The 16,935-nt window shown below is 47.2% G+C and overlaps 1 protein-coding gene across 2 annotated transcripts in view; it reads left to right on the forward strand.

The window, feature by feature from the left end:
* The window catches only part of Cnnm4 (cyclin and CBS domain divalent metal cation transport mediator 4), a 45,651-nt gene extending 29,834 nt beyond the window's left edge, over window positions 1–15,817 (forward strand). The window contains exons 2-8 of one of the 2 annotated variants that reach the window (XM_042695535.1): window positions 4,662–4,805; window positions 5,361–5,495; window positions 6,822–6,991; window positions 7,190–7,286; window positions 12,582–12,766; window positions 13,298–13,498; window positions 15,238–15,817. In XM_042695535.1, coding sequence (XP_042551469.1) covers window positions 4,662–4,805; window positions 5,361–5,495; window positions 6,822–6,991; window positions 7,190–7,286; window positions 12,582–12,766; window positions 13,298–13,495 — 929 coding nt within the window. In that variant the 3' untranslated portion in view covers window positions 13,496–13,498; window positions 15,238–15,817. Of the gene's footprint in view, window positions 1–4,661; window positions 4,806–5,360; window positions 5,496–6,821; window positions 6,992–7,189; window positions 7,287–12,581; window positions 12,767–13,297 lie in introns of both variants that reach the window. The other variant, XM_042695534.1, reaches the window with a different exon arrangement.
* Window positions 15,818–16,935: the final 1,118 nt, after the last annotated feature.

Genomic DNA, 16,935 nt, shown 5'->3' on the forward strand with positions numbered 1-16,935 from the left:
TATGTGGTGCTGAGGAATCGAACCCAGGGCCTCATGCATGCAAGGCAAGCGCTCTATCACTGAGCCACCTTCCCAGCCCCTGATCAACAGTTTTTATTGAGGTTTTTAATGCTGTTTTCATATGTACTTGAAATGCATGACAAAATTATTCCCTATCTTACCCTCTATTTTCCTTTTAGAGTTTCAGTCCAGTCATAAATTATGCCAGTCATATATTCAAGATCTGATTATTTTATTTTATTTTTTGGGGAGAGTCAGTCGTGGGGCCTGAACTCTGGGTCTGGGCACTGTCCCTCAGCTCTTCAGCTCAAGGCTAGTGCTCTAACTAGGTACCCATGGCTCACGCCTGTAATCCTAGCTATCAGGAAGCTGAGATCTGAGGATCATGGCTCAAAGCCAGCCCAGGCAGGAAAGGCCGTTGAGACTCTTTATCCCCAATAAACTACTAGAAAACCAGAAGTGGCACTGTGGCTTAAGCAGTAGAGGGCTTGCCTTGAGCTGAAGAGCACAAGGACAGCACCCAAGCCAGAGTTCAAGCCAGATGGGGCGGGGGGGGGGGGGGGGGGGCGGGGAGGGGGAATGCTAGTGCTGTACCACCTGAGCCATAGTGCCACTTCCAGCTATTTCTGCTTATGTGGTGCTGAGGAATGGAACCCAGGTCCTCATGCATGTGAGGCAAGCACTCTACCACCGAGCCACCTGAAAGACAGACAGACAGACAGACAGAAAGAGAGAGAGAGAGAGAGAGAGAGACAGACAGACAGACAGACAGGAAGGAAGGAAAGAAGGAAGGGGAAAAGAAAAGAAAGGAAAGAAAAGAAAAAAGAACAGTGGCCAAATTTCAGCCCTTTAGAGGGGGTTGGGGTGAGGGAGTGAACTTGAACTTGACTGCATACCTATAAGGTGTCTGTTACTGAGGTGACTGCCACTAGAGGGCACCCACGGGCAACAGTTCATTTCCTCCAAAGTGATGTTTCTCCCCTATAGAGAAGCTGTCAGCTTTTCTGAGCCATTAGTGTGTGTGTGTGTGTGTGTGTGTGTTGGGGCTGTTTTCTGATTTGGGGTTTGAGCAAGATGCTATTCATTGATTCATGTCAAAAGGTACACCACACTCATAGGAGTTGGGCCTGTGTCAGCATAGCCAGTGATGCTGGGGGGGGGGGGGGGCGGGGAGGAGAACAGAGGGTCTTTGTTGTTCAACTTTAGAGACTCTCATTAGTTTCTCTTTGTTCTCTAATTTCTTTTTCTTTTTTTTTTTTTTTTTTTTTGGGTCGGGTCGTGGGGCCTGAACTCTGGGCCTGGGCACTGTCCCTCAGCTCTTCAGCTCAAGGCTAGCGCTCTACCACTTGAGCCACAGCACCACTTCCGGCTTTTTTCTTTTTGCTTATGTGGTGCTGAGGAATCGAACCCAGGGCCTCAGGCATGCAAGGCAAGCGCTCTACCACTGAGCCACCTTCCCAGCCCTGTTCTCTAATTTCTTAAGGGTTTTGTTTGGTTTGGTTTTTTTGTTTGTGGTGCTAAAAGTTGAACCCAGTACCTGGAAGCATGCTAGGCAAGGGCTGCACTACTGAACTACATTCCCAGGGTTTTTTTTGTTTTGTTTTCTTTTATGCCAGTTCTGGTGCTTGAATTCAGAGCCTGGGCTCTGTATCTGAGTATTTTTGCTTAAGGTTACCACTCTACCACCTGAGTCAGAGCTCCATTTCTGGCTTTTTGGTGGTCATAGGAGCCAAGAATCTCATGGACTTTTCTGTCTGGGCTGGCTTCCAGATTTGATCTTCAGATCTCAGTCTCCTGAGTAGCTAGGATTACAAGCATGAGCCACCAGCACCTGGCTCTTTTTTTTTTTCCTTTTTAATTAATAAAAGTAAGTTTTACCATCTAATAGAACAGTATAGAACATCTGCTGTTCAAATGTGATCCTGTGGCCACTTCCAGATATTTCTAGGCCAGCTCAAGCCCTGTGTTTTTTGTTCCTATGCACTCCATGACACTATGTCCCACAACTTGTTCTTCTACATGGTGCCATTCCACATTTCACCCATCCAGCTCTACTAGATTGTCTCTAGAGCAGCCAGGGATTCTGTCCAGGACTCAGCTGTAGCTGAGTTAGTGGTTAGGTTAGAGCTGTTAGGGAGAAGGTTGTGATAAACTCCTTTTGTGGCATGGTGGAGTCTATCTCTATAGGATAAATTCCAAGGAGAGAAAGTTCTGTGTCTGAGGTTAGGGATGCTTTGTTTTGAGTCATCCTTCCCAGTTGGCCTTCTGAAATACTGTACTCTTTTACCTGTTCACCATGAGCATTAAAACAACAATGACAACTGGGTGCCAATAACTTATACCTGTAATCCTAGCTACTCAGGAGGCTGAGATCGGAAGATAGAAGTCCAAAGCAAGCCTTGTCAGGAAAGACTGTGAGATTCTTATCCCAGTTAACCACCACAAAGCTGCAAGTGGAACTGTGGCTCAAGTGATAGAGCCACCAGCCTTGAGTAAATAAGCTAAAGGACAATGCCTAGGCCCTGGAATTCAAAATCAAGTACTATCACAAAAACAAATACAGAACAAAACAACCCCCCTCAAAATAAGTAGGCATCACCAACAGGTTTTTTAGAGAAACCCAGTTTAGGAGGTGTTAAAAGCTGCCTTCTTTAATTCTTGTCCTGGTTTGGTGACATAGTTTTATTTGGCTGCCCCCTGGAGGTATTCTTTTTTTCCCTAGAGAATACTCCTATAAAGTCAGCCTCCAGCAAGTGCAAAGGCCCAGAGAACAGACTCCAGGGTTCTGACCAGGTTATATATCTTGCCTTTGTTGGTTCAGCTCTAGAAAGATACCAGGGACTTTGTAGTTAAGTCCAGCAAAGTACTAAAAAGTACTAAACCTTTATTGACTGTAACTTTTGTATATTATAGTAACTAGTATATGTGTTGAAACCTTTCAAAATCAGTGCGTCCCCTCAGCATGGGGAGGGGGGCAGAGGTAATGCTGTGATGATTTTACTTTCTTTGCAGACCTCATGTCCTTTCTGTTCTTCCAAAGGGATCCTTAAGAATTCTGAAGAGTCCCACGGGTAGAGGGCTTTTCTGTGGCCTGGAAGGTCTCCTGAAAGTGTTTTGAATAACTTTTAGCTTTACAATGAGGCCTCCAGTATTAGTTTGGGAAGGGATTTCATGCCAGAGACCCAGATTTGACATTCATGATCCCTATGGCTCTTTCCTGAGTTTGTTTTAAACTTATGTGTCTTGTCCTTTTATCTCCTTAACCCCCCCTACCCCCAACCACCCACCCCCCCAACTCTGCTTGGTGGCATGTAACTTCATTCCTATCTAGAATGTGGACCAAGCCCTTCTTGGCTGTTCATCCTTTTTGTTTGCTAGGACTAGGGCAGAAGAGCAAGGTGGACACCCAAAAAGAGAGCCTGGAAGCTTCTGCAGAAGGATCTGCCCCACCCCTACCTCCTAATTTCTCCTGGCTTGCTCCAGGTTGAGGGGGAGGCCTCTTTCTAATTACAAGCTCTGCCTAGCCTAATTACAGTGGACTAATTTGTTAATGGCTTTGTGAACTGAGAAACTTCCCTTTGGGAAGTGTGGCAGCCCCTGGATCTAGGCAGGAGAGCTTGCTAGAGAGCAATGTGGAGGAACTGAGTGTGAAGCCCTATGGGGGTGGACAGCATCAGACCCTCAGTCTAGCTGCCGTTGTAGTATAGGTCTGTCTGCTCGCTGAGAATCCCAAGAGCCTGGTAACAGGCACCAGCCTGGACGTTGTTGCTTTCATCCTCTTTAAACAAGGGATCCTTGCTGGGTGCCAGAAGCTCATGCCTGTAACCCTAGCTTGTAAGAAGGTTGAAATCTGAGGATCATGGTTTGTGAGACTCTCTCTTTTTTTTCCCAATCCTGGGACTTAAACTCGGGGCCTGCAAACTGTCCCTGAGCTTCTTTTGCTCAAGGCTAGCTCTACCACTTGAACCACAGCACCATTTTTAGCTTTTTCTGTTTATACTGGTACTGAAGAATCAAACCCAGGGCTTCATGCATACTAGGCAAGCACTCTACCACTAAGCCACATTCTCAGCCCAACTCTTTTATCAATTAGCCACCAAAAATCCAGAAGTGGCACTGTGGCTCAAGTGGTAAAGCACCAGGCTTGGGCAAAAAAAGCTAAAGGGACAGTGCCTAGGCCCTGAGTTCAAGCCCCGAGCCAGCTTAGTGAAAGACTTTTAAAAAGACTTCCTTTGCATTAAAGTGATACCCATTAGTACAAACATCAGGAAATTCAGAAGGCAGGAGAAAACCTGCTGTAACTAAACCTCAATGACTTTGACCCTAAGTGTGTATAGACATTGAGATGAAGAGAGTTTCAGCCGGGCGCTGGTGGCTCACGCCTGTAATCCTAGCTACTCGAGGCTGAGATCTGAGGATCACGGTTCAAAGCCAGCCCAGGCAGGAAAGTCTGTGAAACTCTTATCTCCAATTAACCACCAGAAAACTGGAAGTGGTGCTGTGGCTCAAGCGGTAGAGCACTCGCCTTGAGCTAAAGAGCACAGGGACAGCGCCCAAGCACAGAGTTCAAGCCCCATGACTGACCCAAAAAAAGAAAAGAGATGAAGAGAGTTCCATACCTGTGCCTGTGTGTTTTCTGACTCAGTTCACTGTTCCCACAGGGAAGTCCCACCTGGCCATTGTGCAGAAGGTGAACAACGAGGGTGAGGGCGACCCCTTCTATGAGGTGCTGGGCCTGGTCACCCTGGAGGACGTCATCGAGGAGATCATCAAGTCTGAGATTCTGGATGAGTCGGACATGTACAGTAAGTTTGGCCCACTCTACAAGTCCAGAATCCATTTCCAGCTCAGATCTGAAATCTTGTGTCCCTAGATGGGAAGGCCCGACACCTTGAGCAAGACCTAGTCCCAGATGCCCAGTACTGGCTGCCATAAGCAAGGAATTTGGTATGGAATGCAGTGAGAGGAGGCTCTCTTTGCCCCTCCTGTTTGGGATAAGGTATGGGAGCTGGCCTGGCACCAGTGGCTCATGCCTATAATCCTAGCTACTCAGGAGGCTGACATCTGAGAATTGCAGTTCCAAGCCAGCTTGGCAGAAAGCTCCATGAGACTCATCTCGATTTAACTACCCCCTGCCCAAGCCGCCCCCTACCCCCCCACCCCCAAAAAAAAAAAAGCGGAAGTGGAGCTGTGGCTGAAGTGAAAGAGAACTTGAGTAAAAACAAAACAAAGCCTCTCAGGGACAGCATTCAAGACCCAGGACCAGCACACACACACATCCAAAAGCCTCGGGAGCTGGAGAGCAGGTTTCCTAGTCCTTGGAGATCAGTGTTCTTAGTTTCAGGTCCTTTCTCTTATAGCTGACAATCGAAGCCGGAAACGGGTGTCTGAGAAGAACAAGCGTGACTTCTCAGCCTTCAAGGACACTGACAGTGAACTCAAAGTAAAAATTTCACCACAACTCCTTCTGGCTGCTCATCGCTTTCTGGCATCAGGTAAGACTGTGTGGAGGACTATTTATTGTTGGTGGAAACAGTCACAGAGGCAAAAATCCTGTTCCTCTGGCCACTTCCCCCTAGGAAGGCTATGAAACAAGTGTAGGGACACAGAGCCTTCTTAGAAGAATCCAGGCATCCCTCCCTCCCTGGGACCATCCTGCCAATCTTTGCTATGAGTAGCTCATCTTTCAGACTTGTAAGCAGTGTCTGAGTGTGTTGAACATAAGCACTGGAAGCTGGGTGCCAGTGGCTCATAGCTGTAATCCTAGCTACTCAGGAGGCTGAGATCTGAGGATCACAATATGAAGTCAGCCTACACAGGACTCATCTCTAATTAACTAGCAAAAAGCTGCAAGTGGAGCTGTGGCTCAAGTGGTAGAGCACCAGCACGGGAGTGATAAAGCTAAGGGACATCATCCAGGCCCTGAGTTCAAGCCCCAGTATAGAGACCAAAAAATTACAAAAATACAAAAAAGACAGAAACTAAGCACTGGGAACACCAGAGGGAGCATCTCAGGCCCATCGGAACTGGTGAAGACGCATGGAGAAGGGACCCTTCCACTGGCCATATACCTCTGGCATGCAGCACATACCCTTACCCCAGCTCACCTGCCTTGAGAGCCTGCATTCAACTCTGTTGTCATCTCCCTAAATCTCTAAACATGTGCTAGTTCCACAGGGGTCTCTGAAGACCAGTGATATTTCTCTCTTTTTGCCCATGATCCACAGCTCCCTTCAGGACATGGTAAAAAACAAAGAAACAATAAATCCTGTCTTCTTACCTCTCTTTCATAATCCAGCTTCCTTCCCAACTCTCACTTACCGAAGGTGCACTGATTCCTGTTACTTTATTTTTCTTACTACGAGGTTGGTAAGGATAATGATAATTATAGGAATATTTATAAAGTACTGTCTACATGCTAAAAACATATCTTGAACTGCTCTGTGTGTATTATCCCATTTGAACACAGGAACCACCTGTGGGGCTTTTATCTCTACATTACAGATAAGAAAATCAAGACACAGGTTCAGTAATTTACCCAAGGTCATTGGTTACTAGCACAAAAGTCATCCTTCAGGTCTGTGCAGGCAGACAGACTTGAGTCTAAGCAGTCAGCAGCCAAGTGCATGCAGCCTTTCTCAGGGAGATGGAAACCATAGGGGTGGCCTGTCGGGGAGGGAGCTGTCATAGCTGGGAGTGGCTGCTGCCATTCAGATGGCAGCTCCCCTGTGACTCTGCTTTAGAGTCACTAGGCCTGGGCCCTGTGTGAAGTCTTTTCTCTCTCTCTCTCCCTCTCTCTCTGCCTCTGTCTCTGTCTCTAGAGGTATCCCAGTTTAGCCCCTCTTTGATATCAGAGAAAATCCTGCTGCGACTGCTCAAGTACCCAGATGTCATTCAGGAACTCAAGTTTGATGAACGTAACAAATACTGCTCAGGCCATTATCTGTACACCCGGAACAAGCCAGCTGACTACTTCATTCTCATCCTTCAGGTGAGTTCCCCCAACCCTGGGCCAGGCTAGTGGTCAGCTTGCTCCCTGTCATGGAACCTCTTCTTGCCCCTCTTGCTTCCCTGAGAGGCCATACTAAGCTCTACAGGTCTCTGGAGTCAGCTCTTCCTCCTGTAATGCCCTGTTTGCTCAGGGTTCACCTCTTTCTGTGGTTGTAACTCTGACTCTGTGTTCTTGCAGGGGAAGGTAGAGGTGGAAGCAGGGAAGGAGAACATGAAGTTTGAGACTGGCGCCTTCTCATACTATGGGACCATGGCCCTTTCCTCTGTCCCCACTGGTGAGTTGTTAAGCTGGGTTTATGCAGACCTCCAACGTATGGAAAATGAGGGGGTTCCAGAGGCCATGCAGGCCTCTGAGTTGTTGGGCCTGGAGGAGCAGAGTATTTTCCCCTTTGGAAGCCCAAAGGGAAGAGAAGAAGGGGTGTGTCCTGAGATGGAGAGACCAGCCTGCTGTGAGAAAGGACTGTGCAGATATGAGGGACCTCTTAGGAAGCCCACACAGTTGCTGGTATATAGCTGTGACAGGAAGTGGGAAAGGGTGTTTGGCCTTTGAGGGGTAGCATGATGAGATTAGAATGGACCAGCAGGGGACCTTGGAGACCTTGGGGGCACTGCTGACCTTTCAAGTAGAGGCAAGTGTGGGGGGCGGGGGAGCGGGGCTGGGGTACAGGATTTGGGCGTCCAAAGTGCCAGTGTTAAGAGCCAGGCTAGGGCCTATTTGCCTGGGTGGGTTGCACATGGATTTGGCTTTTGGTGGGGGTTCAGCCACTGTTTTTTGATCAGAGTTTGTTCAGATGAAATATAGAGATTTGGGTGCAGCCCACAGAGGACTGATCTCCCTTAACAGTAGTCTTTGGACAAATTTGCACAGACTTCCCCCTGTTTGAGAGGCTGTGTAGTGATGAGGAGGCTTGGTATTGTAGGCTAAGCTTGACCTGCTCAGCCCCAGCCTGTGTGAGCATCTGACTGACCTTGGGAGAGGCCCCAGATTCCTGCAGGGTGGAGAATAAAAGCCTCCTTTGGTATCTAGGAACAGGCTGTGATTCCTGGAGATCTCGTCTATGGTGCCTGTCACTATGTATTGACAAGAAGAACCCAGTGTTAGAAGTCAGGCACCCATGAATATAAACAAAGCTCACCCACTACATTGTCTCCCCTGCTCATGCGGAATCAGGGCACTGCAGAGTTCTAGGGTAGGGGACAAATAAGGCTCATACAATTGGGGAGATTTTTTTTTGAGACAGAGATTCGCTTTGGTAGCATAGGCTGGCCTTCAGCTCATGATCCTCTTGCCTTGGGGGCTATCCTGCCTCAGCCTTTTGCGTGTTGGGATTGTAGACATTGTGCCTGCTTAACGTCAGGAAAAAATCTTGTTCAGAGAAACTGTGCTGCCACAGAGGACTGTCTGAGTTCTGGGCTCTGTCCTTCAACCTGTAAATCCTTAGATTCCACTTGAAGTGGCAAGAAGGAGGAATGATTCTGGGCAAACTTGACCAGCTGTGCCCTCTTGGTCTGCCCAGTATGTACTCCTCTGTCAGGTCTATCACCATCCTGTTCCTGTGGCTCTATATCCTGCCTCCTGACCCCACTCAGGTCACTGACCTCCTCCTCTTTGCTCTAGTGCCTTCTACCCAGGTGGGGTGTCCGCCTGGCAAGAGAAACTCTCTACTCTTCTGGCTCGCAGGTAATGTGGCATGCTGGAAAAGTGAACACTGCCACCTGTTGCCCAAGTCATGCACTGCAGCTGTATTAACCTAGCCCTACAAACACCTGGGAGATCTCACCTGGGCACACTTGGGAGCCAGCCAGTACTTTGCTCTAGTATTTTGCTTTGGTGATGGAGCCTCCACAAAGATTCTTCAGTTCTTCAGAAGGCCTAACCCACTCCCCCATATAAAAATCCACACACATACAAATACACCCGTTCAGATGATAGGCTGAGTGCTCCAGGCTGCTCTCAAGCCTGGGCAAGATAACATGACTTCTCATCAGCTTTCTGAAACCCTTCCCACCTTTCTGCCTTGCTTTCCAGTCAGTGGCTGTGGTCCATCTGGCGGCCTGCCAAACAAGGCCACAGTCCAGCAGGTAAGGGAGGAGCCCCAGTCAGGCTACCCTGAGAACCCTATCTGTAAGTTACTAGCTAGATCCTCCTCTGCGTTGACCTTTTCACATGGGAGGTGGCTGTCAGGCAATAAGTGAGAGAACTGATTTTTCTGAATTGCAACTAAAATATGGCTTCCTGTCAGAAAGTGTTTAGGAAAAGACAAAAGCCATGTACCACATTCCTCTGATATCTATCCCAGGAGACATGGGGACAGTACTGGACAGATACATCCTAGTTGAGGTTCCTTAGGATTCCTAGGTTTTAGGACCTGATAGCATTAAAGTAGTGGTAGTGTGGATGGAACCCAGGGCCTTATCTTGCTAGGCATTTGCTCTACCACTGTGTCATACCCTCAGCCCTTCAGTTCTTTTATTTTTTTGCAGTTTTTTAAATCTTTTCTTTCTTTTTGGGAGGAGGTGGGAGTTGCTGGTCCTGGGGCTTGAACTGAGGGCCTGGGTGCTGTCCCTGAACTTCTTTTGCTCAAGCTATCACTCTACCACTTGAACCATAGCAGAGTCTCATGAACTTTCCTGCCCAAGCTGGCTTTAAACCGTGATCCTCAGATCTTAGCCTCCTGAGTAGCTATGATTATTAGGTATGAGCCACCATACCCAGCAAGTTTTTTCTTAATGATTCTGAACACACTATATTATTTTTTTTTTTTGGGTCCGGTCGTGGGGTCTGAACTCTGGGCCTGAGCGCTGTCCCTCAGCTCTTCAGCTCAAGGCTAGCACTCTACCACTTGAGCCACAGTGCCACTTCCGGTTTTTTGCTTTTTGCTTATGTGGTGCTGAGGAATCGAACTCAGGGCCTCATGCATGCAAGGCAAGCACTCTACCACTGAGCCAACTTCCCAGCCCCACACTATATTATTTTGATACTCTTAAAAATAATGGAAGTGGCACTGTGGCTCAAGTGGTAGAGCGCTCGCCTTGAGTTAAAGAGCTCAGGACAACACACAAGGCCCAGAATTCAAGTTCTATGACCAACAAAACAAACAAATAAATAAATGGAAAAGTGGATTAGAAGAAGTCACTTGTTTTTAAGCCTCACCGGTGTGGCTTTGAATCTGCTCTTGTTCCATGGAATGCTTCATGACTTGAATCTTGTACTTTCACCTAATCTGATCACAGAGGTTCTTTCTCATAAAACCCTCCTCTCCATCAAGAGCCATATGGTATACTGGCTTTATTTATTAAGTCTCTACATATATTTGGTGTTTGTCTTTATTATAAATAACATGATTATATTAAAAAAAACTATGCAAAAAGCTTTTTCTATGTTTAAAATCATGTCCTTAATTACTAATTTAAAAAATACCCTGGTTTTTCTTTTTTCTCTAGATATAATTTTTCCTTTTTTTTTTTTGTTGGTCCTGGGGCTTGAACTCTGGGCCTAGGCGCTGTCCCTTAGCTCTATCAGCTCAAGGTAAGTGCTCTACCATTTGAGCTACAGTGCCACTCCCACCCTGGTTTTTCTTATAATGTTTTAACTGAAAAAGTAATGGAAAAACGGGGAAAAAATTCTTTTTTTTTCTTTTTTTTTGGGGGGGTCCCGTCATGGGGCCTGAACTCTGGGCCTGGGCGCTGTCCCTCAGCTCTTCAGCTCAAGGCTAGCGCTCTACCACTTGAGCCACAGCGCCACTTCTGGCTTTTTTCTTTTTGCTTATGGGGTGCTGAGGAATCGAACCCAGGGCCTCAGGCATGCAAGGCAAGCGCTCTACCACTGAGCCACCTTCCCAGCCCCTGGTGTATTTCTTTCTAGAACTTTTATGACCTCTAATGCGTCATAATTTGTTACTTTAAAATGCAGTTCCTGGTGCCACTTAGCAGGAGGGCGCTTCTATAGCATGATTAAGACTGGTTTCAGTTTCAGGTAGTGAAGAATAAAAAAATAAAAGAATTCAGCTCCTATTTCTGGTTTGTTAGTAAGCATTAACTAAAAAGCATTTTATTATCGAATAGTTAATGTGAAATATCATGTAGTACCCCCAGTATTTCTGGTGGTGCTACTTAAAGTTAGTTATTTATACATGATCCTCTGTTGCTTGTTCCTGGATGAGATTCTACTACTCAGTCATAGAATAGCCAGATTCTATTTTCCTACTTTTACAAAAATCACAAAAATAGAGTATTACTTACTTTGGCCTCACTTGGATAAAGCCTGTATTCAGTTGAGCATGTTTGCTGTCTCCACTGGGATAGGGATAAGATAGTCCAGTAGTTAGTAACTTAGTAGTTAATTAAATAGAAAATCAGCTCAATCCACTTCCTGTTTAAACAAGCTTGCATGCTTCACAATTAACATTTTTGTACATTTCATTGTTCTGTAAGGATTCTCAAAACTGAGTACTAAAGATGTGCAAAAATTTTGTGCTAGTTCCTCCTAGCTTTCCCTGTTCTTCAAGCTTGAGTCATTGCCCTTTCCTGGGTAGAGAGGCCTTCACTGCCCCACAGCAGGGATCTCTGAGTTTCTGTGAGAGGGAACTGTTTGTTGTCAGGCTGGCTGCGGGTGAGACAGAAGTGAGTAGCACGGAGTTCCATACTGAGCTTGTCAGGTGCCGAACACACCTTTGACCCTCCAAGAGCCTTATAGGATGTGACAGCATTATATTGGGAACATGTTTTCATAATGAAAGAGTCCAAACTGTGTGTTCTTTTTTTTTTTTTTTTTTTTGGTCAGTTGTGGGGCCTGAACTCTAGGCCTGGGCGCTGTCCCTCAGCTCTTCAGCTCAGGGCTAGCACTCTACCATTTGAACCACAGCACTACTTCCAGTTTTCTAGTGGTTTATTGGAGATAAGAATCTCATGGACTTTCCTGCCTGATATAGCTTTGAACTTCGATCCTCAGACCTCAGCCTCCTGAGTTACTAGGATTATAGGTGTAAGCCACCGGTGCCCGGCCTGTGCCGGTTCTTTTTCTTTTGTGTCAGTATGGGGCTTGGACTTACTTAGCTTTTTTGTTCATGATGGGTACTCTACTACTTGAACCCTGCCTCCACTTCTGGCTTTTGGCTGATTAATTGTAGTTAAGAGTCTTCTAGATGTGTCCACTCAGGCTGGCTTTGAACTGCCATACTTAGATCTCAAGCTCTTGGGTGCTGGGATTATAGTGTGGACCACTGTACCCAACCTGTATGTTCTTCCTTTTAATAAGAATCTTTTGTTTAAAAGTATACTGCTTATGTTACTTGACATAAGCTGTTATTGAGAAAGGGATAGCAGCCATAAACTTTGTCTTGGGTTTTCTTTTCTGGCTGGTTGGCTTTAATAGACTTGTTAATATTTGTTGCATGACCCTTCTTCTAAATACCAACTCATTGGCTTTAAGGAGGCCAAACCTTGTGCAGTTAGAGCTTCAGCATACTCTTGCTTGTCCCCAAGAACGCTGGGTGGGCCAGGCCTTCAGACAAGAGTTGGAAAAGGTGTCAGAATGGCTCTCAGCCTGATGGCCTCTACTCTCCCCACAGACCGATCCCCATCCCACCCCGTCCCTCTCAGTCGCTCGGCCTCCCTCAGTTACCCAGACCACAGCATAGATATGTCGCCCTCCACCACCCTCACAAGCAGCTGTAACCAGTTTGGCAGCTGCAGCCTGGGCCAATACACCTCTGACTTCAGCGTCCGGGCACTTATGGACCTTCAGTACATTAAGGTAAGCATCTCTCACAGCCCTTCCCTCATGCTACAAGAGTCAGTAAAACCTTTCTTCATCCACCAAATCCAGACACTTCCTTCCCATTCTTGCCCCTATATTCGTGTGTGTGTGTGTGTGTGTGTGTGTGTGTGTGTGCATGCACGCACACGCAGATGTGTGCAGGTGCTTGTCTGGGGCTTGAATGTAAGGCCTAGGAGCTGTCCCTAAGCTTTTTTGTTCAAGGCTAGCACTTTACCACTTGAGCCACAGCTTCATGCCTAATTTTTTTGGAAGATAGTCTTATGGGCCTTCCTACTCAGACTGGCTTCAAATTGCAATTCTCAGATCTCAGCCTCCTGAGTAGCTAGGATTTGGGTGTAAGCCCAGCCCTGCCCAGTGTTCTTTGCATGAGTTCTAGCCACCACTCCTGTTCAGGTCGTGTGTTGTGGCCTTAGTCTGGTCCGCTCCCCAGGCCCAGTCTGGCCTTGAGACCTGCCTCCCAGCCAGCCTCTGCCCTGCAATCTCATCCCCCTCTCTCACCTTTTTCAGATCACTCGGCAGCAGTACCAGAATGGACTGTTGGCCTCCCGCATGGAGAGCAGCCCTCAGTTTCCCTTGGATGGCTCTACCTCCTGTGCAGAGAACTTTTCTGAGAAGTCTCAGCTGTCGGTGGTGGATGAGACCACGACTCTTCTCAATGAGCGCAACTCCTTGCTACACAGAGCCTCTCAAGAGAGTGCCATCTGACAGGAGGGCCTGGGGGCCCCCCGCCCACCCTGCGGGGGCCTCCCTGGTGGGCCCACATGAAGACAGGGAGCCTGTTAGGCCAGAAGGGGTGCAGGTAGATAGATAGCCTGCATAACTAAGCAGCCAGACAGTCCTACCTATGGGGACCTAGCTGCTGACGGGGACCTCTGAACAGCACTGTGGTGGTGGCTGCCCAGCCCTGGTCCAGTGAGGCAGTAGGCCAGCTATGTGAGCAAAGGCTGGTTTTTTTACTTACAGAATTTCTAAGCTAGGCTCATTGCTCCTCTTTTTAAATATCATTTTGGGAAGGGAAGACAGGGTTAAGGAATTTTATATTTAAAAAATTTTTTTTTCCAAAAAGACTTTAAAAGAAGGAGGGTTCTCACCCTAGGAAGCAAGAGCCATACTCTGCTCTGACATGATCTTCTAGTCTGAATCCTTGACTCTGGGAGCCGTGCTTCTGCTACCACCGTGGAGGCCCAGAGCCCATAGGAGAAGGGATTGGCTCTTCCTAGGAAGCAAAGAACCAAATGGCATTGAGATCAGCTGCCTGGACATGTGCACCAAGTCCTATCTGAGGTCACTGAAGCTGCGAACAGCTGGGTAACTGATCAGGGACATGATAACCCCAGCAACAGAGGGGAGCACATCTACTGCTGTCAACCACTGGATCAGAAATCTGCCAGAACTCTGTTGATGGCTCTCCTGGTGAGTCAAGGCTTGACTAAGGACCCTCCCCATCTCCCATATACTCCTTCAGACAACCCCCCTCCCCCCGGGATGGGGCTGCCTCCAAGTGTTAGGCAGAGTGTTTGGCTTTACGATTGCTTACTTGCTTCTCAGGCCCTGACCTCACTTTTACCAAAGGTTCCCCCCTTGATGGGGAGGGCATCTGCACCAGAGGTAACTTGTCTGCAGTCCTCCTTTCTATACCAGAAAAGACTCTGGTCATAGACGTCTGCATTGTTAGCAGTTAATTCTACCCATACCTACCTACAAGGAGGTCAGGCTCAGTTGACCCAGGAAACCCTTTTCCCAGACTTATTTCTCATCTCTATACCCCAATCTCTCTGGGGAGTGAAGACAGGAGCTTGTTTGTCATGCCTTTTTCTCAGCTGCTTGCTGAGGTTTCCCTGATCTTATTTGTCCACTTAAGGAACCCTGGGAAATAAGGGATCTTGTTAAAGGCTTGCCACTGGCAGCCCTGGTTTCCTGTACTTGTGAGAACCTAGTGAGAGCGTGCAGCCTGGCCTCACTGCAGCTGGTGGTACTGACAGCCCACCCCTGTGTGCAGCCCTGCCTCAGCCCTCTTCCCTGGGTTTTGGAATCAGGCCATGCTGTAGAGGTCCAGGCTTTCACTGTGGGGAAGCTGGGGCCACGTCCATCTTGTTAAGTGGAATAGAAGCTGGGGTGTGGTGGAGGAGATGCTGCAGGCTTTCTGCCTGAGTAGTTTTTATTTGTACTTTTCCTTAGCCAGTGGCATTGTCCTGTTGCCCAAGTGTTCTGCTCACTAGGTACCCAGTGAATCCTAACTCCTAGGAACAGGGTGTGTCTTGCACCAAGTGTGGCCCTGGCCAGACTGAGGTCATCCCCAGCACAGACTTTACTCCTAGAAGCTTGGAAGAAAAGGTGGTAATAAGTTGTCAACCAAAAGAAGAAAAACCACCTAACCTTTAACACTCCCCACCCCCACATAGGAAACTCTTAGTTTTCTACAAGAGCAGCTTGCTGAGTCCCAAAAGGAGCTAGCCCAGCTGTGTACCTGATTGTGCCAGGTGGAGCAAAACACGTTGGCCTGAGCCACGTGAGTAGGTGTGAGGCAAAAGGAACAGGTGCACACACTTCTGCAGCTACCTCTTTGCCCATGGTTACTACCAACTGTCAGTCCCTCTCCCCTCCCCGACATCATCCCATTTACAATCACTTCTTGCAGAGGGTCATAATTATTTCCAAATATTACCGGTCCAATGACTTCCTCCTCCCAGTGCAATTTTTCACTTCCTATTCCAACCTCTGGTTCCTGGGCTGAGCCATACTCTGGAACTGACCTATTGTGCATGTCTCCCAAGTGAGACATTGCAATTGGCATCCAAATGGGTAGGCAAGTCACAGCCACCATAGCAAATAACTCCTATTTATTTTGCATAAAATTTTAATTTGTATATTTTTGTGATTTATTTTGGCATTGTTATGAGTTTGACTCTCGGGGAGTTTTGTTGTTATGACTCTTGTGTCTTTTGTCACAAAACAATGATAATATTTGCTGAACAATATATGGAATTTATTTTTGATTGGTAATAAAATGAAATATGTTTAAGTCTTGGTAAGTGTATAGCTTGCCTGTTTCATTTGTCCATATTAACATCTATGGCAGATAGAAGTGACTGTCATTTGTAACGGCCAGGGGCAATAAAGTGTTATAGGACTCTTTAGCAAGGAAAACTGTAATTTACAAAACACTTATAATTAAGGCTATTGTCACAGGAGTTGGAGAGTGGGAACTGCTGGTAGACATATAGGGCAAATGTTCTTAAGTAAATCCTGTAAATTAGGTGACTTTGGTCTTTTCCTGTGGATGCTAGAGGAGGCAGAGCTAGAAAGAATCATTGTCAGCTAGGCATCAGTCTGTAATCCTACCTATTCAAGAAGCTGAGCTCTGAGCGTCGTAGTTAAAAGCCAGCCCAGGCAGGAAAGTCCATGAGACTCTTTAACTTTCAGAAACCTGGAAATGGCACTTCGGTTCAAGTGATAGAGTGCTTGCCCTGAGCTGAAGAGCTGAGGGACAGCGCCCAGGCCCAGAGTTCAAGCCCCACCACTGGCGGGGGGGGGGGGGGGGGGGGGGGGGGGGGGGGAAGAATTGCCTATCTCTTTGGAGCATGAGAATGGACAAGCTTGATCAGATATGTGTAATGGTATTATTACATTAGTTGCCTCTTTGTCCATACTAATAGGCTGGTATGGTTTCAAGGTTTGGCATGTAAATCCTCTGAAGAGCCTGATGGAGGATTATCTTGTAGCTTCCATTCTCAGAATTGCAGCTGTGGAATCCTCAGTACACACATCCTATGGTCTAGTGTGTGCTGTCCAGTGCACAAATGGAAAGGGCACCAGCAACCAAGACTTAACAGCCAACAGACTGGTGTTTGAAAAGGAGGTACTCAGAGCCAGGTGTGGCAGTGCATGTCTGTTGTCACAGCACTTAGGAGACTTGAGGCAGAAGATCCCAAGTTCAAGGCTAACCTGAGTTAAAAAAACGAAATCCTGTTTCTCAAAAAAGAGGAGGAAGCTGAGCACCTGTGGCTCATGTCTGTAACCCTAGCTACTCAGGAGGCTGAGAATAGCAGTTCAAAGTCAGCCTGGGCATATAAGTCCATGAGAAGCTATCTCCAATAAACTATCAGAAAACTGGAAGTGGCACTTTGGCTCAAGTGGTAGAGCAC

This window comes from Dipodomys spectabilis, unplaced genomic scaffold (genome assembly GCF_019054845.1).
Source record: "Dipodomys spectabilis isolate Male_0828 unplaced genomic scaffold, ASM1905484v1 ptg000187l, whole genome shotgun sequence".
Lineage (NCBI taxonomy): Eukaryota > Metazoa > Chordata > Mammalia > Rodentia > Heteromyidae > Dipodomys > Dipodomys spectabilis.